The 26,421-nt window shown below is 37.6% G+C and overlaps 1 protein-coding gene across 1 annotated transcript in view; it reads right to left on the minus strand.

The window, feature by feature from the left end:
* GLRA1 (glycine receptor alpha 1) overlaps positions 1–25,354 on the minus strand; it is a 90,752-nt gene extending 65,398 nt beyond the window's left edge. Inside the window, exon 1 of the mRNA XM_072400454.1 lies at positions 24,845–25,354. Coding sequence (XP_072256555.1) covers positions 24,845–24,900 — 56 coding nt within the window. The 5' untranslated portion in view covers positions 24,901–25,354. The remainder of the gene's footprint in view (positions 1–24,844) is intronic.
* Between the last annotated feature and the right edge of the window lie 1,067 nt (positions 25,355–26,421).

Genomic DNA, 26,421 nt, shown 5'->3' on the forward strand with positions numbered 1-26,421 from the left:
TTTGCCTGTAGGAATGATGACTGTTTGATTTTGTAATTGTAAATGGAGGCCCATCTAGGCTTTATTTAGTATTTTAAATTGTGTATACTTCTAATTTTTATTCACCATCAAATTGCAGATTTAAAGGTATCCAGAAAGGATATTGTTTAGAAAGTCATCCACCTGAATGATGTCAGCTGGCATCATTAGTTTTGTCTATAAAGATCATAAAACATCTGTTTGAAAATTTGTAGAAATACATATTTGAAACAGATACCTGTTCAGATTCAATTATCTTGTCAAGAGGGTTAATGCAGAAAACCTTATTAGATACAGGTAGTCCCCAGGTTAAAGACATATGACATATAGACAACTCCTAGATACAAACAGGGCTTCCCTGCTCGCTGTGTGCAGGACAGAAGCTTGGAGGAGGCGGTCTGCATGAAATCTTTTGCAAAACACAGCTAAGGTTGTGGGTGATCTTAGGGGGTGAGCTCTTCTTCAACTTCCTTTAACTTTTTAATGACCAAGACAAACGCTGCAGTTGTTTAATTTTGCATATCAAAGCACAGCTTGCTCCAGAAGTTAATGAATATCTAGGCTCTAGGCTTTTTATTTATTTATTTTTTTTGCTTTGTTAGCTCACAGTGAGGATTTTTTACAGCAATTGACACCACACTGCCTTAAAATATGTTGGGACAAATATCTGTCCTAATTGCATTTATTAAAATAATGTACCTGTTGCGACTTACATACAAATTCAACTTAAGAACAAACCTACAGTCCCTATCTTGTATGTAACCCGGGGACTACCTGTACTATGTTCAATGCATTCCAAAAGTTCATCAATATTAAATTAAAATAATGATGTGTGAGAATCCAAATTGTCTGATAAATATCATCAAAAACCTATGTCAACATTTCTGAACCTTTAAAAAGTCTTGAGAAACCCCTGCTAAGAATTTTTTATTTCAGTAATATTTATTAATTTTATTGTCATTTTTAACAATAGACCATGGTAATTGAACAAAACATCAGCCATAGCTTTTCATAGGTGTATGATATATGAACCACAAAATATGAATAATAGGGAAACAAATAGGAAGAAATCTTTAAAATATTAGCGTAGAGGGAGAGGGAAGGGGGTAATTTAAGTGGGGGGTTAAGGACAGGACATTGGGGGGTGGGGGATAAAACGGATCCTGGGGTTAGGCATAGTATCAGATGTACCCAAGGTTCCTAGATATTGTCAAAAAACATTACATTATTTTGAATTGTATACGTAAGGCAGCCCTGCTAAGAATTCTCTGGGAACTGAATCATTTGGGGTCAGTGGGGAATGTCCCCCTATAGTGCTGGTCAAAACGTCACCCTTACAGTTAAGAAGATCCCTGCTTTTATTAAGGCAGATCTACCAAGTAACCCCGGCCAAAAATTAGGCAGGCACCATCAGAACAGAGGTTAATCACCCACATCTAAGGAACTCCTAGCAAGCTGTGGAGGCACCCTAATTAAGAATGGCTCTTCTTTAGTCTATAGATTATGGGTACATAGGGTTCCCCTCCATTGGCAGGTGTCTAGAGACATGGGATGGTATAACTTTTTCTGATTTTCTCCATATAAACATTGTTGTTCCTAAATAGTTATGTTTTTTTATCAATGGAAGTCCAAGACTGCAATGCAGTAAGAAGGGTAATGATTGAGATTTAGCTACAGCAGATTCCAATGGAAAACTGCAATGAGCTCATGAAAGTAGAAGAGATCCATTCTAGAACATGGCGAAAATACATGGGACATTGTATGCCCTGATATTATATTGATGTTCATGATGCTCATGTAATGGCAGGTAAAATTTTTGTAAATGGATTTTATACTTTTTATGTTATGAAATCAAAAAAGTTTAAGTCGTTTTACTTGTGAGTGTTGTAAAAAAAAACAATAAGATAAATAGTGTTAGTAAAGCAAACCATTCTGAATAGGAGAATCATTCCAAACAGTGAGTGGGACAATGATATCCACATATCTAGATCGGAATTAAGATTTTGTAAAACAAGAAGGGTATTTAAAGTATATTTGCCTATTAGAACATTATAACACATTTTTGCCTATAGAACATTGTGAAAGGGTTATTCAGTTTCCTGATCATATAACCATACTAAAAAAAAACTGCTTTTGTCAATAACAATTCTAAAACCTGAAAAGAAGTTATAGGTTTGAAAAATATCCTCATTGACCAGGAGGTCACTGTGTGGGTAGAAAGAGAATATAATTATATCGCCCACAAACAGTGAAGAGCATAGAGATGCCTTTATCAGCTGAAAACCTCTAATTTGCTCTGTGTTGTTAAAGTATTCAGACAAAGGCTTTATTACCAAGTTAAAAAGTAAAGGTGATAAAGGGTAACCTCGGCAGGAACCCTTTTGTAGCAAAGAGGAAGAGAAAAGACAGCCTGAGGTACGGATTCTTGCACAAGGTGTCTTTTACATTTGGATTATTACATTTAAAAATGAGCTTTTAAACATTGTCTGCACTATATATTCATATATGCACAGTGTAATTAGTAATATAAATAAAAAAAGGGAATAAACAGAAAGGGTCTTTTCAGGCAAATAACACTAAATTTTACTTATGTATAATAAACAAACAATTGTTCATCATTACATATCAGGGCTAATGATGGCACTAGATATAGTTAGACTAAACGAGTAAGCGTATTAGTGTTGAGTTGGAAATGGCACCTGGAAAAGTGCAGTTGTTTCGGTTCCCGACATAAAATTTTGTGTTGAATCATTGGTCCAAATGAATAGTTGGTTATGCAAGGGAAAATGTATAATGTAGAATTCCAAAAAAGAAGTTCCGAATATAAAATTTTATTTTATTTTGAAGGCCGGTTAGTGATTAAAGGATGAATGCTATGAATAGAGAAAGACTCACAACATGAGTACAGGTAGTCCCCGACATACAGAAGACTTCTAGATAAGAACAGGGCTTCCCTGCCCACTGGTGTGGAGGACAGACACATGATTGGGGGGGGAGGGGGCAGTTTGCATGACTTGCAGAAACAGTCTCCTGGTTGTAACTCTTTAATGACCAAGACAAACTCTGCAGTTGTTTTTTTTCTTTGCTTTGTTTGTATCAAAACAATATACCTGTTCCAACTTTCATACAAATTCAACCTAGGAACAAACCTACAGTCCCTATTTCATATGTAACCCAGGGACTACCTACCGTATTTTTCGGACCATAAGACGCACTTTTTTTCCCCCAGAAGTGGGGGGAAAAAGTCCCTGCGTCTTATGGTCCAAATGTAGCCTAAACATATGTTTCTTACTTCTCTCCTCTGTTCCTCTGTGCCCGGAGCGGTGAGCAGTGAGCACGGGTCTGGACCGCGGCCGCCTCACAGCTTGCCCGGGCCGTCTCCCCACAGTCCATTCCTCTGCTTGAGCACGGGTATGGACCGCGCCAGGCAGCGCTGCACTAGCCTGCCCAGTCATAGTAAGCCCCCCCTCAGCTCCTTCCCAGCTGCTGTCCCGTCCCCCCTGTATAGCCCCCCCTCCGCCTTTTACTTACCCTGTTCTCCTGTCCAGCGCGGCCAGAGTGACTGTGACTCCTGTCACTCTTGTATCTTGCTCCCGGCGTCCTCCCACTCTCAGCATGATTGGCTGACAAAGTCATGCTGGGAGCAGGAATGAAGAATTCTCCCAACATGACTTTGTCAGCCAATCATGCTGAGAGTGTTCCCTGAATAGCGTGCTGAACCTCACTGAAGATCACTCTTCACCAGGATCTTCAGTGAGGTACAGCACACATAGTAAAATCACATATACGGTACACAACACAAACACAGTGAAAGCACACACATACACAACACAAACACACATACACAACACAAACACACATACACAACACAAACATATTTAAATCACACACATATCGTTTTTTTTAATGTCTTTTGTTATAAAAGCAGAATTAAAGGGGCATTAACCCCTGTTTGTTTACCTGTCGTTTATAGGTAGGTAAGCAGAGAGGGGGTTTGGGCAATGAAAGCGCCCTAATAATATTGTGTTTTACAGTAATTTTGTCTTTTGCTGACTTTATTTGTTAATAATGGTTCTAAATGCTGCTGTTTACTTTACAGGGTTTATTACATGTGTTTATGACTGTGCTGTTGATTTTTAATGCACATAAAATATTTTAGGACACTATTTGTTTCAGAATCTTTTTTTTCTTCATTTCCCTTCTCTAAAAACTGGTGCGTCTTATGGTCCAGTGCGTCTTATGGTCCGAAAAATACGGTATACTATAAGTTTGTAAACTTCAGTTGCTCTTGGCATTGGGGACGATTTGTTTGGTTCTTACACAGGCTATATTTGTTAACAAATTTTGAACAGTAGGCGGCACTTTTATTGGTACTAATATAGTTCTTCTCATTAAAGGGCTAATAGGCAAACTACTGTTATAAAGGTAAATTTATAAATTAAAAGTCATGGGGGATATGAACCAATGCACAAACCAAAACGGCAGGGTTAGGGTTTTTGTAAGCCACTTTGAAAGGAGTAACATTGAACATGTACAGCTATTTGAAATGAAAAGATTATGAATGCCTTAAAATTATACATTGTGTTATGCAATGTACAAGTTTCACAGTCTTAGTAACAGCGCACATTGGCAGCGCATATTTGCCTGTGGAAATTATTATTTTCTTTTCCTAATAGGTTTGCTTGCATACAGCAACATAATTCCTAACTGAATCATTTCAAGTAGTTTTATCAGCAACACAAACAGTATTATTCCTTTTTTCCCACTTGAACAAGCAGATAGAAATAGGCAAGTAGTTTTACTGTGGCTTCCCCTCTTCTTGCTGATACAAAACTATCATGTCAAAGGCCGATTTACAGCAAACTATCATTATGAAATAAGAGACCTCAGATGATATAGCAGTATAAAATTGGACAGCTTACATACATTTTTTAATTAACTTGGCTCAGCAGCAGCCCAGTCTGATTGATTCATTAAAATACGGGTAGTTTGGTCTGTGACCTTTTTTGTGGGATAACAATTTGGGGGCTAATGTACACCTTTACCTAACCTACCTAGGTAATGCAAAGGGCAGCAAAAACTTTAGCACACCTTTGCCTGTGTCAACAACAACTATACGCTGACACCCTGAAAAAAAAATATAAAATGAAAAACAAAATATAGATGAAAAGCCTATCAAATGTTAATTACTTAAACCACCTTAATACTTAAACCACCTCCATAGAACATGCAACTACATTGAAAAAAAAGGATTGATTAATTAGAGTTACCCCAAAGAAAGTAGGGAATTCAGTGAAAAAGTTACATCACAGCATGATTAAAAATATCAGTAACACTTTATTTCAAACAAATGTCTAAAAACATTTTACTTTCCAACACATAGTAAGTTAAAATATATGAGTGAATTGTAACCCATGTGTATACAAACACTAGTACAGAAAAACCCCAAAATACTAGACAGTGATGGTTTTTCTGTCTCAACACATTTCACAGGGTAAACCTGCTTCCTCAAAGGAACATTACAAAGACGCAAGTGATTCAAATTGGCTACATTTCAAATAAAGAGAATCGGAATCAGTTCAAAGATCTTTAAAAATAGATATACCAATATAAATGTCAACAAACATTAATATCACATAAGATAGTAAGTAGGGACTTGCCCTATCAAACCTTATATAGTAACAGGAGATAAGGACCCAAATTCCTGGGAGCTCAGCTTGCACAGGCAGAGGTGCTCTTACAGGTAAATATAGATGGTACATTTAGATGGTTGGTACAGGTATGTTCGATTATATTAGGTATGATTTTTGTCAAATAGCTTTAATAACAGACATAAGCTAGATACATGAAAAATATTAAAATTATAAAAACAATACAATATAATAAAGAACTCTAAACACAATATTGTTGATAGATCCATTTATGGCTAGCATATAGAGCTCCATGCTGCTGAAAAAGTGCTAGTATGCCTAAAGCAAATATTGCAGCTTCAAATATTGACCAGGAGTTTGAATGAACTACCTGCTTTATAATTCGATTACAATGACAAGACTTTTGCATCTATGCCCTTATCCCCTTATTTTCACGGAAAATACATTTTGTGAAATTCTATAGTCGTACTGGCCAGGAACCTTAATGGGAAATCATTTTGATTTCATATGTAGACACCAGAAAGTGATTCAGCCCTCTAGATTCTACTCAGAAATAAAATATCTCTTTTGGGTAGAATGATGCTCTTGATTATTGCTTTTCAGTGCAGAGTTAAACAAGTTAATTAGAAGTAAGAATGGAAAACTTGATCTGTTTGCATTTCTGTCTAGAGGAAAATGGTATAGGGTGAACATCCCATTATCAGCTTAGCGCTGAGGCAGCGATTTCTATTTGACAAAATGAGCTGTAGTTTCAGCGTTCTGCATAGACAGGAGCTATTAGAAGAAAATACCCATTAGAATGGTGCAGCTTACCTAAAGAACAAAATCTCCTTCGGGGGGAAATTCTCAGGGGGAAGCGTACTCTATACTTACTCCTGTGTGCTAAGTATAAATCATATAGGCCAGGTATTCACCTTCTATGCAATGAACTCAAACTGCCATACCTTATTACAGCTATGAAGGCTGTCTACCCCGGCACCACCTAGGTGATCACAGCACCAACACAATAGGGGTTACTTGGAGTGGACCCTTCGTAAATAGATTTTTGACGAATGTTTTTTTATTTTTAACCATTAAAGCTGAACTCCAAGACAAAGGCCTTTATTAACCCGCATAGTTTATTATCATTGTATTTTGTACACCATCATATGAGGAGGAGACGGATTTGTAGATGGTAACAAGGGAATTTCCTTTTTTACCCCCACTTCCGCATCACTTGAAAGCTCCTTAACTGCCCCTACACAGCAGAAAGCTTTCCATACCTCTAGAGAGAGAGGCATAGCCACATATTTGGCATGAAAATGTAATAGCCTTCTATACATGTAATACTTGTTCTGGTGAAATAGGTAATGTTCCAGTGAAGGTTGCTGAAAAGTTCATAATTTGGTACAGTAACATGTATTTTTAAATTTGCAAAACCCTATTGTTCATGATCAGCATGTCCCCTGTGCTGAACATAGTGGGAATCTGGGGTATTTCATAAATTATGAGCAGATGCAAACTGGCTGCAGCTAAATCAGGCATTCCATTGATTATAAGGTGATTTATTTTGCACTGTGCATCATAAACGATTGCTATTATTTTGTTTGATATACAATATTTACAACAGTATTTTTTTCAATGCCAGAAGCAGGAAAGAGGGGTTAGGCAAAAAGCAATATAGCTACTGCTGAGCAGTCCCATGGACTTCATGACTGTTAGATCTGCAGTGATCACTTGAGCGATGTATGTCACCACTTCATATTCTGTTCTGGCTTTTCTACCTTGACTTGAATTAAAATGATTGAATTTGTAGAAGAAAATCCTTCTTTGTAGAACTGACAGTAGTTGCAAAATTACTCACGCTAATTCACCTTTATGTGATCAGACAGCTCTTCAAATTTAAACCATCAGGGGGTAGCTGTGCACCCTGGTTTAACTTATTTAAAGCCAATTCTAGCAACCTAATTTATCCACAAACACATGGCTCCAACACAGTAAATGCTGAATCATTATTGTGTGTGAAGGTTAATTGCCTTTTCGGACAGCCAAGTAACAAATTTAAATGTTCACCCAGATGAAAGCACTCACTGTGATAGTAGCATCACTCTTTTCTATTGTCTAGTTTATTCTAGTATATTAAAAATTAATGGCATTCGTATAATAATATTTAAGGCCCATGTGCATCTATTTGTTCTGTATATAAAATGATAAAATGTTATTCCTGTTTTATATATTTGGCAAAAGACCAGACCAAAACCAGATGAGTGTATCCCTGTACAAAGCATTGGTCAGACCACATCTGGAATATGCAGTCCAGTTTTGGGCACCAGTTCACAAAAAGGACATTGTGGAATTAAATTATTAAATTATTATTCTAGGCAACTAAATTATTAAAAGGAATGAAGGAGCTCAGCTATGAGGAGAGATTAGCTGAACTGAATTTATTCTCCCTTGAGAAGAGACGTTTAAGGGGGAATATGATCACTTTGTATAAATATATAAACGGTCCATATAGAGAACTCTCTTCCCCATTATTCACTTTAAGATCATTACAAAGAACAAGAGGGCACTCTGCGTCTGGAGGAAAAGAAGTTTAAGCTCCGGATAAGGAAGGGATTCTTTACTGTAAGGTCTGTGAAAATGTGGAATCGGCTCCCTCAGGAAGTAGTTTCAGCAACTACTATAGATTGCTTTAAGAAAAAGCTGTATGTTTTTCTAGAAGCACAGAATATAACTGGGTATTAAGGCTTTAAAGTAAAAATAACAGTGACTGTTGATCCAGGGAACATCCGATTGCCTCATGGAATCAGGAAGGAATATTTTCCCCTGTTGAAGCAAATTGTACCAGGGTTTTTTTTGCCTTCCTCTGGACCAACTATGTCTTATAGGGTTTTATATCTGGGATATGTTTATTTCCCTAGTGGCTGAACTTGATGGACTTATGTCTTTTTTCTACCTAACCTACTATGTAACTATGAGTGGAAGACTAGCTTGTGAGTGCAGGGCATCTTGGCCCACCTCCTATATTCACGATTTAATATTTCAGAGCTGCGCTCATTTTATTACATCAGCCCAGCTCTCTGCATGATCTAGTACTGCATATTACCGAGAGAAATTGATCCAGCACATCATGAAAAAAGGCCAAAAGCGATCAGGAAAACTAGGAACAAAGTACAGCTAGTAGACCTCAAGGTGAGGAGAAAGGAGCCACTGGGGACATCATGGAGTGCAGAGATAGGCTTTTGTAATCCCATCAGGGGAGGTAAAAATGTAACTGCAATAACAATGATAGATGCAGATTACCTGTTTGGAAGATGGTGTGTTGAAACTTTGATTTCTTAAAGGTCTCTGGATGCCACTGCATTTTGGCACCTCTGGGTGTGTTGGATTGCATTCTCCTCCCTGGCCTCTGTGGTTCCTATCTGAATCTATGAAATACTTTCAGACACAGACAGAAATATCAGATTATATAATTACCTGGAGATGTTAAAAAAAGTTTTTAACACTCTTCCCCCTGGACAGATAAGTATATCAAGGATATTGCAGCTGCAAGTTTTACTGATAACAGTCACAAGGTGGAGGTGCATCTATCCCGGAACACCTTGCAGGATGCTGGCTCATATGTTTTGGGTGCCTCAAGGACACTGCTATACACACATCAATTTTAAAAGAGTTTTGGCTGAAATTTGTAAAAATGCATGCAATTTCACTAATAGCTAGCTTGTAGACAGCTTGAAAACAAATAACTTGCAAAGTGAGGCTCTTTCTGAAATGGCAAGAGACCTCCCAAGGAAATTCCCAAAGGGTATGTGTGAAATGTAGAGCAATCATAAAAAATTCTTTTTAGGACAAATGAATCCTTAGGGGGAACTCCATTTAACGGGACTTTAGTTACACATGCAAGTGGGAAGAAAAGAGGCCAAGAACTGTAAGGAGCCTTTACAAACCCACAAGGATTACCACACTAACCATCGCACATCTTCAGCTGGTTGTTTTAGGTTACATATAGCAAGCTTGCTTGGTGTTTGAAGCAGGCTGGAATATTCTGCAGACAGTGACTGCACATGTCTTGTTTATATTGTCATTTACAAATAAAACCTAATAGGGTATATTGGCCCATTTTTATTAGCTAATTGGGCTGGCTTGATCTGTGTTTTCCCTATCTAGTTTGTTCAGATGGATAGATAGTGTAACATATATTTCTTGCATGATGAAACACACACTAGGAAAGACATCAATCCTCCTAAACAAAGTGTGATAGCCACCCTCATATTACTGTCAGAAGCCTCCATAACATATCACATATGACAAATGACAGAAGTCACATCTGATATCTCTGTGCCTTCCCATCTACCAGATAACACCACAATTAATTCCTCCCTTAATCTTTAATCTTCTAGCCTCAGTGAGGTCATTAAAGCTTTCTCCTAAATGAGATCCTCCAGTAATAGTTTACCCAGCTCATGGTGATAGTGTCTCTTCATCTGCTGAAATACAGTGTCTGACTTCCCATACCACGGCACAGCGGGAAACACCACTCCAGTTCTGTCTGCTGCAGCCTGCGCCAGATGCTGATGCAATGCATATAGTAAATGAACATACAAATCTTAGTTATTTGCTGGCAAAGACAATCTGGCTCATTCAGTATGGCATACAGCAGTGTGTGGGGCTGCATTTATAATGAGACGCTTTTGGGCTTGCATTTAGGACAGGAGGGGCAGCGCCATAGTACAACATTTACAGCTTTATTTACTTAGTTTTTTCTTGGCCACCTCTGAAGATGTTTGATGTGTGGATTGGATAACACGAGGTCTTGTAAGAGGAGTTAAAAAATGTTATTAGATATGGTACACCACTGTCCTCCCTAGGATATTGCCACCCCACTGGGACCAGCATCAATCTACTATTAGGCTGCAATAATTATCATTGGAAACGAACAACTAACAACCGATCGTCCGATAATTGTTAACAAAAAAAGTGCACAACAACTGGCCAACAACGCCGATGAACGAGGATGTGACTGGAAACAAACGACCGCCCCGGCGGATCTGATTGGGCGATGATTGTTTGCAATCTATTGTGTGTACCGTCGTTCAGTGATCGTGGATGGTTCTGCAGTACATTTTCTCCTTTGCATGGTACTTATGGAATCGTTCAAATGATCGTATCTAGTGTGTGTATAATATTGGTGGATTATATTTAAACAATTGTATCATTACAGCATGTACAGAATTGTGCACAATACGATCGTTCAAAATAATTGTGCATAATCGTTGATCTGTCGTTAGTGGTTCATTTTCTAACGACAATTATTGCACGTGTGAACTTAGTCTTAAAACAAAATCTTCCAATCTGGTCAATACAGGATGAAATATATGTACAGTTAAACCTTCTCAGCATTTGGTCATTCTTCTGTACATAGCAAACCCAGATATTGCAGACAATTTTTGAGCAGTGCATTTCTCGCCAGACTTTTGGTAAATTATGTTATCCAGTGGTAGCCTTATATATAAAATGTATTTACTGACTCAATAAGGCATTCTGCTTTCAAATAAAGTATTACTGTGTCAAGCACAAGAGAGAAAACAATTTAGTTATATGATATTTTTAGGCTTGAAGTCGTGATGTGATTCTAGAAGATATGTCGTGCTGTCCCTCTCCTAACCACACGCTGCCTGTTTCAAACAATTGTATGGCTGATTTATAGACACTCAAAAACTCACTTATTCTTTAAGTGGGCTTTTTTTGCACACATAGGGCCTGATTTATTAAAGCTCTCTAAGGCTGGGCAGGATACACTTTCATCAGTGAAGCTGGATGATCCAGCAAACATGGAATGAATATCTTCAAAGTAATTTGCTAGCAAATGTTTTGAATCCTGGACCAGATATATTCCAGGTTTGCTGGATCACCCAGCATCATTGATGAAAGTTTATCTTCTCCAGCCTTAGCAAGCTTTATTAAATCAGGCCCAATCACCTCCTCACAGTGTGCATTAGAAGCTGCAGAAATGCAGAAACCCAGATAGAGCTAAAAAATGGATAGATTCATCTTAAAAATAACCTGTACAAAAAAGGATAAAAACCAAGGTAGGCCTGGAATTCAACTGCAGGTGCCATAATGTCCTCTCACTTTGTGTTAAGTTATTCAGTGAGCAAAGCCCAAAACATATTCCATAAAGTAAGTCTCTATCAGATATATATGTCTTTTATGTGTAGAGGACTCATCAGTGCCATTCACTCTAATAGTGTGGTACCACCCTGTTTTTCTGAGGACGTGATGTGTTCTCACCTTTCCACTATGGAGCCACTGAAGTTCTAGCACATCATCATCTGTCAGCATCACACAAGAGATGTATGTCAGAGAAAAAGTGGAAAGATAGCGGCTCTTTATGGCAGAAAATACATCTAACATGACATAAAACCTTTTATTCCAAATACTAAAACATATACTTCTTAGAAACATATTTGGTAAAAGAGTCAATGGCAATGTTTGACTATGACTTTAAAAAATACTCTCACTAAAAAGTCCAAGATGTGGGTTTGTGCTGTACTTATAGTCTCTCCCGACCCGTTTCGCCCTAAACGTGCTTCCTCAGGGGATTGCCGAGACCCTAGTAATTACATTAATGATAATATAGAATAGAATTTCCACAGTATTCTTTAAATTTTGACAATTTTAAAACAAAAGAGATGTATGTCATCAAAACCAGATCCTGCTGACAGAGGTCTGATGATCTCCATGTGCACAAGTTCCGCACAAATCCTACACTTCTTAAAGAAAAAGTTCTTGAAATTTACATGGCAATAAAAATACTTTAAGTACTTGAACTAAGCACTAAACAGATAGCCTGTTCCTAGAAAAACAGATAACACTGTTATATTACAAAGTGGTCACCTGTCTTCTATTTGATTAAAATTGCAATTAGTCTGGCTAGAAGTCGTAGCTGGTTCCCTGTGTGACAGTGATAACTGTCCCATTGCCGTCACGTATTCCGCCATATGTTAAATATTTCATTCAGTGGGGAACAAAGGGTAGGTAAGCAAAAGGGGAAATAAAAAAAGGTGAGATATCTGATGCAAACCTGTTGCTTGCCCTGAATGTAAAAAGCACAAGTTTGCCTTGATACCAATCACACTGCACTATGACTCTTGCATTGTAAAAAACCTCTGGTATACAAAATCTTGCAGGCTATGACAGTCTGTAGCATCACATATACTGAATACTGAGTGCTGATCTTTGGTAAGGCCACCCTAAATCTCATAACTTAAAAACCACTAATAATAATAATCAGAATTTTACTTACATTAGGTCATTACACTCTTTGTTGATCATCATTGTTCTATACACTGTCAATATAATAAACTGAATGTCCCACTGTACTTTTATTAAGCAGTGATGGGTGGTTGGAATTAGGCGATTCCAGGCTTTTACAATGTTTCAGCACATCCCAAAAGTTCTATGATCACCTTTCCTGTTACTCTCAGGAACCCTCCTCATTAGACGGTCTTCTCGATTCTGCACTATTGCTCCAAGCTGCTTTGTCATCTTAGCTTTACAGAACAAGAGAGGTCAGTTCAGAAACACCGGAGGATATGTGCAGATGGAAAGGTGTATGTATTAGAGAATAATGCCAGTGAAAAGCGGCTGAATTTTTTCTAAAGCCTGGTTTTCTATTAGAGGGAAGCTTTACTCTGAGATTAGAATGATAACAAGTGTAATGCAGCCTGCTCTGGCTGATATTGCATTATTGTAAAATCAAATAGCTCTACTGAGCCAGCAATTGCTTTACCATGTGGCGGTATGAAAGCTTGATACTATATAATTGCTATAGAATTGCAGATTTTGCTGGAAATAATTAAAACGAAAGTCTAACTTTTTTCTGAAGAAACAGAAAAAGTAAACTATAAATTTGTAAAAGGACACACTTAGGGCATTATACAGGGTAGGAAGCCCTGCTCCCCCTATGGATGATTTCATGCAGTAGGGCATGCAGAGGTAATTTTACATGGCTGCTTCAGAGGAAGTGCTATAAGTGGTGGTGTGCACAGGCTAGGATATTCCACAATGCAAAAGTAAATGTATTTTTTGTTACTATTTACTAATGGGTTAGTAAAGGAAAAATTAAAAAAGCAGCCATTAATCCAGCACTGTTCCTGCAGTTTTAACTTACTGCCACTAGATGTCTTTCAGTTTAAATGATGCCTAGCGTCAGAAATCCACTTCCATTAAGACCAGGCCATCATAGACCAACCCTCTAGGGGTGTCTCTATGCTAACCTGGGCTAAGGTTACTATTGCACTACATGGTACTTACAAACCAAAATAACAATTTTATGATACACTGGACTTTTACCAACTTAATGTCATTCAGTTAGGATCTATGATACCTTTCTGTTTTGTAATACAGTGTAAAGAGAATATACTAGGTAGATATTATATTTTGATGTTACTTTTGAAAATGTTTTATTGTTTTAATTACTTAAGCTTAAAAAATTTTATGGAACCATATAATATACACTTTACAGAGAATGATAATACTGCTTATTACAATTTTGTATTGAAAGATGTAACACTTTCTTTACATACCTATTTTAATTTGACATTTATTTGATCTTAATTTATGAGAGATATGTAGTTTAATGTTAAAAATGTTTGCTCTCATTGCTGCAATGAATGTTTAGTGATAGACAATGTAAGCCTGGTACTTTAATGTATCTGTGAATCCGATGAGCCCTGAAATGGATAAGTGGTGCATTTTGAATGTATTTATAGTGGAAGTTAATCTGCATCTCCCTGATCCACATTCCTGATAAATGCTAATACTAGATAAAATTGTAGGTGCAATACTTTTTTTTTATTGCAGAGATTAGGTCTTGAATGATTTCCTGTGAGGAGGACTCTGGAAGCAGCAAAGAGCAAGCTCTCAACATGCAATGTGTGCTTGGTCAGACTTATCCCACCATACAAGATAAAGTGGAGGCATTTAAAGCGGAAGTAAACCCAAAACTAACCCAAAATTAAAAAAAATCACACTTACCTTCAATCTCACAGATCAGTCTGTCCATCAAGAGGTTCCTTCCATCGGGTCCCGCTACGTCGTGGTATCCATCTTTGGGCCAGTGCAGAGATAGCGCCAAGCACAGACATCCTCTCTTCTCTTCTTCCGGGTTCTTCCTGCGTCACTTGATCTCTCACTGCGCAGGCGCGAGATCAGGTGACGTAGATTGGGAAAAAACTTGCCAATCTCATTGCACATGTGTCAGATTTTGGTCATTAAACTTCTGGCCTCCTTCTATATTTCTGGCTGATATTACTAAAGCAGGGTTACATTTACTGTACACCTTTTTGTACTATTGTACAAATAAACCACCTTGGTCTTTAATACAGAACATGTTCACATTAACAGATATTTTATTGTTTTATATATTGTGAGGTACTGGGGCAAGATATACATGCAAAAGTGAAAGAGACCCTTGACAACTACGGCTACAGGTACTTTGGTGTTTTCCTTTATGACCCTGTGCCTGGAAAATCTAGAAGGGTTATTACAATGAGCACTGGGCTCAGTGAAATAAGCCGAAGGTTAGGTGACCTTGTGGCTCTTACTGAAAATAGCAATGTTTTCTATGTGTTCTAAGGAGCGCAGCTTTCCATTGATGCCTTATCTGTCCTGGTAAAGCTATGCTGGTAAAGGTTAGCATACCTTTGTAGAACTGGCTTTAGGAATGACACCTGTGACAAGATCTGTGTCCGTTTGGCTTACTGTGTAATGCTCATTCCATAGGCTGCATAACTGGACACTGGAAACAAACTTTCATGATCACTTCCAGTGAATGAATGAGTGCTGTACACATAGCACCTGTCCTATGGAAAGGGTAGGAGGGAGGATGAGCAAGCAGCACCCCACTGTGCTCTCCTTCTTTAACTTGTATACCGTTTGTTCCCTAACAGATCCAAGAATGACGTCAGGTTACTGCTGTGCACATGTAAGATTCTTGCCGAGACAAGCATGACCATCTGGGTTCTTGTCTCAGTGATAAAGGCTAGGATTGCAACTGCAGTTATTAACTGGAAAAATAAGGTCACAGGTGCAGGAGGTAAAAAATAGGTCTCTTAATTTTTGTGAAATACTAGATACTGGCTGTGCAGGTTTGGGCATCAGGAAAAAAGCAGAAGATAACAACATGGTAAAATATTCACTAGATCTGAAATTATAGGTAGGAATGAAAAAATGTGCATGGATTTGACGTTTTGCAGATTCAGCAAATCCTTTTTAAAGTTTTGGTCAACCCAAACTTGACAGGGACTGAATCCTGTTGGGGGTATGTGGTTAATAATTTCTTGCCTTTTTAGGGCTAATAGGCACATTACTGACAAAAAGGCATGTAAATAACATTGCCATGGGGAAACAGATGTCAAGCAAAAAATATATTTTGTACAAATATTGTATGCTGAGCAGAAAGTCTTTTATACAGCATCCAGGAGAACATTGAAAACAATAATAACCACTTTAATATCAAATGATGTTTTAATAGCACACTGCTAGTAAAGAAACCTTTTAACGCAGCATCCTGTAGTATGAAAGAGAAAACCAATTTTCTGCTCTGTGGTCTCCCCTTGGTAGTATGAACCCAAAGTTCCAAGCATTTCTGGGTTTAGAGCTATCAAATCCCCAGTCTGTGCTTATACAGCTTTATTTATAGTACAGGGATGACAGTAATACAACCCTGATGTCTTTTTGAACAAAACTTGACCCCCGCGCTATATTATCACATGCATGATATCAATAAAAATATAAGAAAAAAAAAAACGCCATTGCTGCTCCCACACCCACATACATGCACATATCAAGGCTTGACACATTTAGTAACCATCTACTCAATGCAACCTTAATTTATATTATAATATTAAAAACTAGGTTATAATATTTTGTTCATTTGTACTAAAATTATTTAGTGATTAGTAATTTGATTTTGCAACTTTAAATAAATTCCAACTATCGCATGCTTATTCTACTGGGTCTTTACTTTCAGAAAATATTTTAAAATGTTTTGGGGGAGATACATGATTAACAGGTCAAAATGTTTTATGACAAAATAACAATATTGCATTTTTTTCAAAATGTATTTTGTTTTTATGTGTTTACTTTCTTTTCAATGTGTGGGATTAAATATTTAGCGCCAAAGAAAGCCATATCCATTCTGGAAACAAATATATCAAAATTGTACATTTTGGGTAAATTACAAAAGAGCTTTACTTTAAAGGTGTCATTAAAAACAAAAACATGGTCCAGTACTGAGTGGTGTCTGTAATAGTGGTTACATTACAAGCTTGAGAGATGTCTTTTAGCAGTGTTATGGAACAATCCAATTTTCACGAAGAGTCTCAGTGACACCGTGGACAGTAGCAAAGCATATTTGGTTATAGAATTGATTTTTTTAATTTACTATTGCTTGGCTTCCATACAACAACAGCAGAACACTTTTATCCAATTAAGGTTGTTTTAGCAGTAACACATGCTTTATACTCATACACATGCTTTTAACAGTAAAAAGCCGACGGAGATTTAAATAGAACAGCTGTTCACTAAGGCTGTCTGTTTTTTCTGATATTAAAAATAGTTACCCATTCCCATGGCCAATTTCTAACTAACTCTCGCCAGAATAATTATAAACAGACCTAAACCTATTGAAGCCAAATATCATAATTTGGGGCTATGGATACAGTAGTGTAAAAATTTCCGGCAGCAGGGCAGTGGTAAACATGCTTAACTTTTATTGTATTATGGAGACAGGGACGGGGTACTGTGAATGAGAATTATATAATGTAAGATGGTTTAGGTGTACAAAGTCTATTTTCTCTTTCAAATGGTGCCTGCTGCAAACAAAAGGCAGATGAGAACACATGGACAGTAACTAGTAGTAAGTAACATTAATTACTAGTAGTAATTGCTGCACTTTGAGCACCACAAACTTTAAAAAAAGGTCTATAAACATGTTATAGAACCACAAATAACTAAATAAAAAAACAAAAAAGCACTAACCCTGAAACAAAAGATTACTTTTCTTAAAAACCTGGTGACAAAAATAAAAACTGTAAGATAAACATAAAAAATGTAAACCACACAAAAAGGAAAACACACAAAATAATAACCTCCCAGATAAAACCAACTTTTTATTTTTAGGGGCTTTGCTGCAAAGAAAGTCTAACCTTAAAAAAAAGCTTTATCAACATAAAACAATAACAAATATACCCTCAATATAAATGAAAACCCGAAATTTGGGTAGAATAGGAATTTTGTATTTTAGTGATTGGTTGGGGACATGTACCTTCACCATATGTCTCTCACCCAACAGGAAGTGGAAGGGAGTCTCTACAAAATATAAACAGTGCAGTCAGGCAGAATATTCTACATGTCCAAGTCCCAGCAATTAAGTGGAGAGAGCAGGTATTTTTGTGGTCACTGACACCAATGCTGGGGGTTAATATTGTGGTCACATGTTGGGGATATTATTAGTTTCACTGACACCAGTTTTACGCACAATATTGCTGGGGGTTATTATTGCGGTCACTGACACCAATGTTGGGGACTATTACTGCAGGAACTAGGGTCAATGCTGAGGGTTATTTTTGTGTCCATTGTCACCAGTCCTCTGGGTGTTGCAGCCACTGACACTAATAACAACTTCCACTTTCTCTTCTGTGTGCATTAAAGTACATCTCAAATAAATGAAGCAGGACCAACATTTATTGGTAATAAGGATTGCTTTAGTTTGAATGGGCCGCCAGAGACAATGTACCTTAACAAAAGAAAATGTGCTGCTATTCTGCTTGTGCAGCCCTCTGGAAATGTCAATGGATACTCTTGAGGCCCTTTAAAGTTTTTAGGTTAATCACCATTGACGTAAGTAATGCTGCGTACACACGTGCAATAATTATCTTTGGAAATGAATGACTAACGACCGTCCCGGCGGATCTGACTGGGCGACAATTGTTCGTGTGTACGGTCGTTCAGTGATCGTGGATGGTTCTGCAATACACTTTCTCCTTTACATGTCACTTCCTGCATTGTTCAAACCATCGTATCTATTGTGTGTACATTATTGGTGGATTATATTTGAACGATCGTATTGTTACAGCATGTACAGAATTGTGCACAATATGATCGCTCAAAATAATCGTGTATAATTGTTGGTCGTTTGTTTTCTAACGACAATTATTCAACGTGTGTACCTAGCTCAAGTTATATAAAACATACCAATCCGATTGGGCATTTTCTGCTAGGAGAGGATTACCAAAATGACATACACCACAATAGTTACTGCATATAACTTTAACCCCCGCCCTAATTTGTTAAATTTAATTTGGTTTAAAACTACAAATGGCTAATATCAGGTGATTATTTAATTATATTGATATTGGTTTAAATTGTGCTTAGTTCTCCTTTAAATAAACCCTGGGGCTGGTGTTTGTTTGAGCATCCACCTGGAAGAATCTTATTCATTCATATGAGTATTCATATACCCTATGTCTTTTTCCTAAAGTGATGATATTGGTAACATGTGATGCTGGCAAAACATTACACAGAATGGGTTGGCTGTTTAGGTAGATAAAGAAATAAAAGTTAGTCAAAATACTTTGTTCTTTTGTATCATTGGATTACCTCCTAAATTGTAAGCTCTTCTGGGCAGGGTCCTCTCCTCCTCCTGTGTCACTGTCTGTATATGTCAGTCATTTGCAACCCCTATTTAATGTACAATGATGTGAAATATGCTGGTGCTACTTAAATTCTATTTTTTATTATTATTATTATTATTATTATTATTATTATTACTATTGTATCAGACACTCATCTCTGCGATAGCACTAGTCTTGGCATTTAGGACTGATTAAGGCAAAGGTATATTTTACCATTTTTTTATCATTTTATTATTATGATTTATTTTACCTTTTTTAAAGAATATTAAACAATATTCTGTGAAACAGTGTTTATATAGAGACTGTCCATTTTGTTCCCATTTCAAATACATCTTATGAGAAAACCATTAAAAGAATCTCAGTTGCAGAAGGAGGTCAAATGCAGGGAGGAAGAAGGTCAACTGTAGATCAAGTACACCTGTAATAAATTGTGAATGATCAAAAAAGCATATTGATGCAAACAGCATGTGTAGCCCAAGCACCATCAACACTGGTCCTTTGGATATAACATAACCCCTTGTTTTTACGGATCCTACATCCCTTGTTCCCGTACAAAACTCATATTTTATCATTTGTAATAGATGTTGCTGTGCAAACAAAATATTTAATCAGTCTCACCTATACTAAGAAATCCATTCTAGAAATACAGAATATCATAAAACTCCCTTGCCTTCATTACCTCGGGGAAAAGCCACAATTACTGTCAGTAACCTCTTTCAATAAATGCTTTTTTACCTTTTAGATAATTTGCTTTATTCTACGGCTGCTGAATTGCTGGAGCTTCTTTGCAGCCACTTCCAGAATGAATACATTCCAGCAATGGCTGCGTGTCATTTTTAAGAAGAGATTTCTGATGGTGATAACAGTACAGCAAGCCAGAACAATGTGCACTTGTAGGCTCCATTGGGAGAGTGTGTGAAAGGGTGAGCAGAGGGGCAGAGTAATGTCAGCCTATAACTGATGCTGGAACTATGGCAGAATTGCAAGATTTTTTGTTTTACAAAGCTGTAGCTTAAAAACATGTTTAAGGCATTTTAGTTTATTAAAGATGTTATGTGATGATAAATATTTAAAAAAAATGTAAACATGCTATGTATAAAGAATACACATCAAAGGTTAAAATGTTGGTAAACCTATATCCAAAATGTCAAGTTATAATTACTATATGGTATGCTGACTGCCTGTCTCTTGTAACTTTTTCAAAAGTCAGCATAAAGCATCCAAAGTTGAAGTCTTCTTGGCAGATAATAATATGAAAAGTGGCATACAGCATATTCACTAAGCATCCAAGTAGATTAATTGTGAAACATTTGTCTGCCAGAATGCGCTGCAGACTGCTGATTGTGGTGTGGAAGTGGTGTATTTCCGTATGTGCCTTTAGGGTATCACTTAGCCAATTTGTTCATATCTGTGACGTATTTGAAACAATGTGAAATATCAGTAATCAATCTTAGTTACAACCTAATTGATAATAATGGATTTAATCCAGGTAGGAAATAGGTATGAGCCACATTACTTTTCTTGAAGCGAAGCTAAATGTTCATCTTAAAATATCTCAGATCCCCATGCATCTGCCTACAGTGCATTCAATGGCCATATGTACTTTCCTTTAATCTTTATATTGATCTGATGATGAGTGCTACACATAAAACACATAACTAGTCTTTAACTACATGGAAGGTACGGCTATACAGTCAATAAAGCCAACCAATTGGTTAGACTTAAGAGGTAGGAGTTAGGCTATGTAGACACGTGCAATAATAGTCATGGAAAGGATCTTTCATGAACCTTTCCAACGACAAACGACTGCATGATGCATGAACGAGTGTTGTACATACGATGCCATTCTGCTCCTTGGAGAGGGGAGGGGGAGATTGACAGAGCGGCCACCCGCTCCTCACTCTCCCCTCCACTTGCCTAACAATTGTTCATTTTCCATCATTGACGAGCATTGTACACACGCAAGATTCTCGTCTGATATCAGCCATGAGCCGATTATCAGATGACAACCATTGCACGTGTGTACGTAGCCTTATACTCAAATAGAAATTCACACACAACAAAGGCATGATATGATCAGGCCAAACCTAATTGTGTTCACATTCAAAGCATTTACTAGACGTTCTAAGGACTTGACATTCTTTGTGCCAAAGTTATCAGAAAAAAATGTGATTGGCGGGCTAGATAATATTTAACCAACTCTTCATACTTTTTCACTGCCAAAAGATAGGTGCAATGCTAAAGGTCACAAGAAATAAATAACAAATGTAAATCAGCATGTGCATGTATCAGTAGAAGAGTTATCTTTTCCCAACAACAGATTGTTGTCTCCAGTCTATGGGCCCGATTTATTAAATCTCTCCAAACCTGGAGAAGATACACTTTCATTAGTTAACCTAGGTGATCCAGCATTTGGTCTAGGATTGAAAACGTTTGCTAACAAAAACCAAATGACCTTTAGGAATTCCATTTCAGGTTTGCTGGATCACTTAGGTTCACTGATGAATGTGTATCCTCTCCAGCCTTGGAGAACTTTAATAAATCAGGCCCTATGGGTGCCAAAACAAAACTTAATTATTTTGTACAATCGTTCCTAATTAAATTGAAAAAGAACTTAAACAACTAAATAGATTTAAACCGAGAGTAGTTTAAAGGGTAAAATCATTTAAAATTTTAAAGTTGACTTTCTGTTTAGTAATATTTAGAATGCAACCAGTTGGCATTTAGGCCTTCTTCGCACAAAAATGTCAGCATAAAACACCAAGCATTTTTTTTAATGAGTGTAAACACCGGGTTTTTCAAGGTACTTTTTATGTTTTCTGCTTGAGTTAGCTAATTGCTTTGTAACTTTTAACAATGAGATTGTTGGTTCAGGAAGTACCTATTGCCTTTGGATATCTGAATGGATGTTGTCCTCTGTTGGAGTAAATAGACTTTATCAAGTTTTAGCACTCTTCTTAATCATGTGAGGGTTTAGGATTCTGGGATGAAGGCTTTACTTTTGGTGGAACATGACGAACATATGGCCATCTATGTTATTTGTTTTCAAATGAATGTAGATGTTTATGTCTTTTAGTTCACCTAAAGCAGGCCAAACATGGACAGACCCTTTCAACTGACAACAATGACTACACACTTACTGCTAAGGGCAATCATCAACATTTCAATACCAAATTTTAGACTATAAATTTTGTAGGCAAGCAGGTGAAAGTCAATCTTGACATCTCTCATACATTTTTGGTCTATGGCTGTTATTGGCAGGTTCCTAGGCCAGGACAACTGAAGGGCCAAATCTTGCCACTATGACCTGGTTCAACAAGTGGATCTTTTTCTTCTGGGCATTGCCTGCTACTGCTCCCTCCGTGGCACCCTTTGGGACATATTGATTGCCCAATCTAAAAACAAAGGTTCTACTAGGATGTGTTGTTGTATAGTTATGTTTGTACCCTATTTGAATTGTTGTGAATGAATGTATATCAATATTATAATGTCAATATATTTTGGTATTTGTAATATACACACTGTTTATACATATGTACGTTTTTTAGATCCACTTTTTTCCACCTTTTGATAAAGTGTCTTCAACAAAACATATCGAGTTAATCATATGGGCCTATTGGGCTTTCCTTCCCTGAACTCTGGTTGGCCTTATAAATTCAGTAAGCCCAATGGGACTCTAAAAATATGGATGTACAATGAAGTTGTTTCATTGTAATGTGGTAATTGTTGGCAAATTTGTTTTACATATTGCACTTCACATATTGCACTTCATAATTTTTTTAATAAAATTGTTGAATTTTGTGTAAAAATTGTTTCCATACATAAAGGACCCTGGTAAAGTCACTTTTTTCTTGTTTTACATTTTTTAAACTCTACCAGTTCCTAGACCTCCATACAGCTCAAAGCTCACAGATATCAGGAAAATATTTTAAAAGCAGTATAATTGTGTACAAGGTAAATCACCCAGGCTGGAAACTTGCATTGGAGTTATATGGAAATATATATAAAATCTTCATTATTCAAATGTGATGAATAAGCTTTTTTGTGGATGGATAACTTTTAATAAACATACTCTGACAAATCTGTGAAAGTCAAGTTAGAAGCTATTGGTTTGTTGCTTGTTTCTATGTATATGCAAATCCTAAACTGCCTAATAAATATGACGACTGTGGGGATCTATTACACCTGCAACAGCTACCGCAGTGTGCACATGACATTCCTATGGGGCACGTACTAGGATAATCCAACGTCAGCTAGTTGTATGGACAAGGCCTACAAGTTCTGTGTACAGAGATGTACGTGCAACCTATTTGTAATGAGTAACGTACCATCAAGGTGATGTATAGATACAGTAAACCTGTAAACAGAAGGACCCTGATCACCGTATACCAAGTAACTAAAATAATCGCTCCCATTTTTCTTATTACCTTACTAAGCTTTATCATGTTTTTTTAGCAGTCTTAGGGCCTCTATGTAGTAATAGTGCAATATTTTCACAAAAAACTGTTCAAACTGCTTTACCTAAACCTAAAACAAAAAGAAAAATTCTGACCAACGCATGATATTTGTTACCGGTCCTCCTAATTATGATTTATGATAAAGCATTGCTTAAGAAACACCCCAAGTCATATATTGATCACTCTGCAGATTGTCATTTTAAAAAAAATCTGGAGCCTATTAGCAAACCCTCAACCTTTTCTTTTTCCTTTCCTAAGGTCATCTATACTTTCTAAAAAGGCAAAAAAAAAAGATCACCTATCAGCACAAAACAAATGGAAGAGATTGAATCTGGCTCCAGTCGGACGATGACTTAACTCTGACAAACGTGATTAACGACCCACTGGAATTTCACTACTGCGTCGCTTATTTCATTCGTAAAAGCTTTTATAGATTTACCATAGGACGCAGCACAAAACACCGCAATCATAACAATAAATGATAACATCAAAATGACGACGGTGCGCAAACTGCAAAAAAATAAAAAATAAAAATGGTCATTTGCGTTAAATAAAAAATATGGATAGGGTAATAAATTGGCTTTGAGTATTTTTGCTTGTCTAGGGTAAGGGGACTGATGCCAAAAAAAATCTAAGCAACAACATGAAGCTGAAGGTTACCTTGCCCACTGAGTTAATTTATCTTTTTTATGGCATGTCAGATGCATGGTATGTACGCCTGATTATGCCTCCATGTAATATTAATATTCTATAAAGCATGCTAAGCGGACATCGTGCAAAATAAAAAAGGAGAAAAAACGAGACAGCAGCAGGCTAAGGTGCAGTAGCCGCAGTCTTCCACTAGTGGCCGCCCTCCTGCCGGCAGCCTATGGTGTTTTCATCAGCACTGCGGTTGGAGATTTTGCAGCACTGATCGTACAAAGTGTTCGGTAAAGCTTACACATCACACACTGTCTGGGATTAAACAAGCAGCTATAATCTCTCATCACCAATTAGGATCCTAAATCCCTGCCATCAATGGGGAAATCAGCATTACCTGAAGAATAGCAGGGTCTCCCATAGGTAGATGCCCAGGGCACTGAGGCTGCACATGGCTTCCCGTGCCGCGGCTCTGTGTCCAGGGAGAAAAGTGCTGGAGCTCGGATGGCAGCAGCAGAGAGCAGGGATCGCAGGCAGTCCAGGATCGTTCAGCACCAAGGACAGCTTCTCCCTCTTACTGGAGCGCAAGTCAGTGTCCTGCCCATACAAAGTGACCGGGGCTCTGCCAACACAAGCAAGTCATAGGAGCAAATCAGCACCAAGCTACAGCTCTCTGACATCCCATGCAAAAGTATCAGCAGACAAGGTTGTGTGCTGGGGGGTATAAAGGGGGCCCCTCCAGATCTGTCACCCCTAATTACCCCAAGACTTCTCCAGCCTTCCTCTGCTGTGTGTCTGTCCCATTGCAAAGTCAATAGCAAGCTCTGCCTTTAAGTTTCACAGTCTTGGGGCATCCTATGTGCACAGATCATTGGGGGCATAGCCTGTTGGTGGTTGCTTCTTGCCCCATGCTAAGCCAGGAGAAGGCAGCACTTCTTAGCATATTCCTTACTGCAGTCATTTACTAAACTAAAAAAGGTAAAATGATGAAGAAAAAAAAGCTCTCCAGCATTACAAGTCCCTCCTTCCCATGATTCTTATTGGTTCTCCTCCTTTCAAAATGCCCTAGGTTCTCTGGCATTGGACACTGGGCTTGCCCATCATTTGAATGTGTTAACTGTGAGCTGGCTGGCACTTTTTGTGCCATGGTGTGCTGTCTTCAGTGTACAGTGTGGAGGATTTCCAAGGCTTTTTTTGACAGTTGTATTTATGATTTAATCAATCAGATCCCCTGCACAGGATTTTGCAGCAACACCCTGATCCTAGCTGGTAATATGTAACAAGTTCATCACTTGGGGATATCAAAGCTAATGCTTTGGGATTATTAACCATCAGGGTGAACCCTAATCAGGACTGCAGTGATCAGAGAGATTATAGGGTCAGGGCAACCAAAGTTGGTATGTCAGCTTCTGCTGGAGAAATAAACAAGCTGACTGTAATATATCTCTATTGATGAGATAGCTGTGCTGGAATTCCTGGCTATGCACCAGGACAGGGAGTTTGTTCTTTTTATTTTCATTTCATTTTATGTTTATATTTAAAGAAACGAAAAGAGCTGGGAAATGCAAAGATGGTGGGAAATACAGAGGCGGAGGGGAACATTCACAAAGATAGAGGGGAACATTCACAAGGATGGAGGGGAACACTTGCAATGGTGGAGGGGAACATATACAAAGATAGAGGGGAACACTTGCAATAATGGAGAGGACATTTTCAAGGATAAAGGGGAAACACTTGCAAAGAGGGATAGGAACACTTCAAACTCCAAGGTGAACAGGATATATTCAGGAATGATGGAAAATCATTTTTAATTCTACCAGGCATCACCTATATCAAAAATGTTTACTTTTAGTTGTTGCAATCCTTCATAGCTCCTATCAGCAGCACCTGCATATTGTTGCATTCAAACAGGAGCTCTGGAATAAAAGGAAACCTCTCATCAAAATAATACATAGGCAGGCATTGCAAAAATTG

The sequence above is a fragment of the Pyxicephalus adspersus genome, chromosome 2 (genome assembly GCF_032062135.1).
Source record: "Pyxicephalus adspersus chromosome 2, UCB_Pads_2.0, whole genome shotgun sequence".
In the NCBI taxonomy this organism is placed as follows: Eukaryota; Metazoa; Chordata; class Amphibia; order Anura; family Pyxicephalidae; genus Pyxicephalus; species Pyxicephalus adspersus.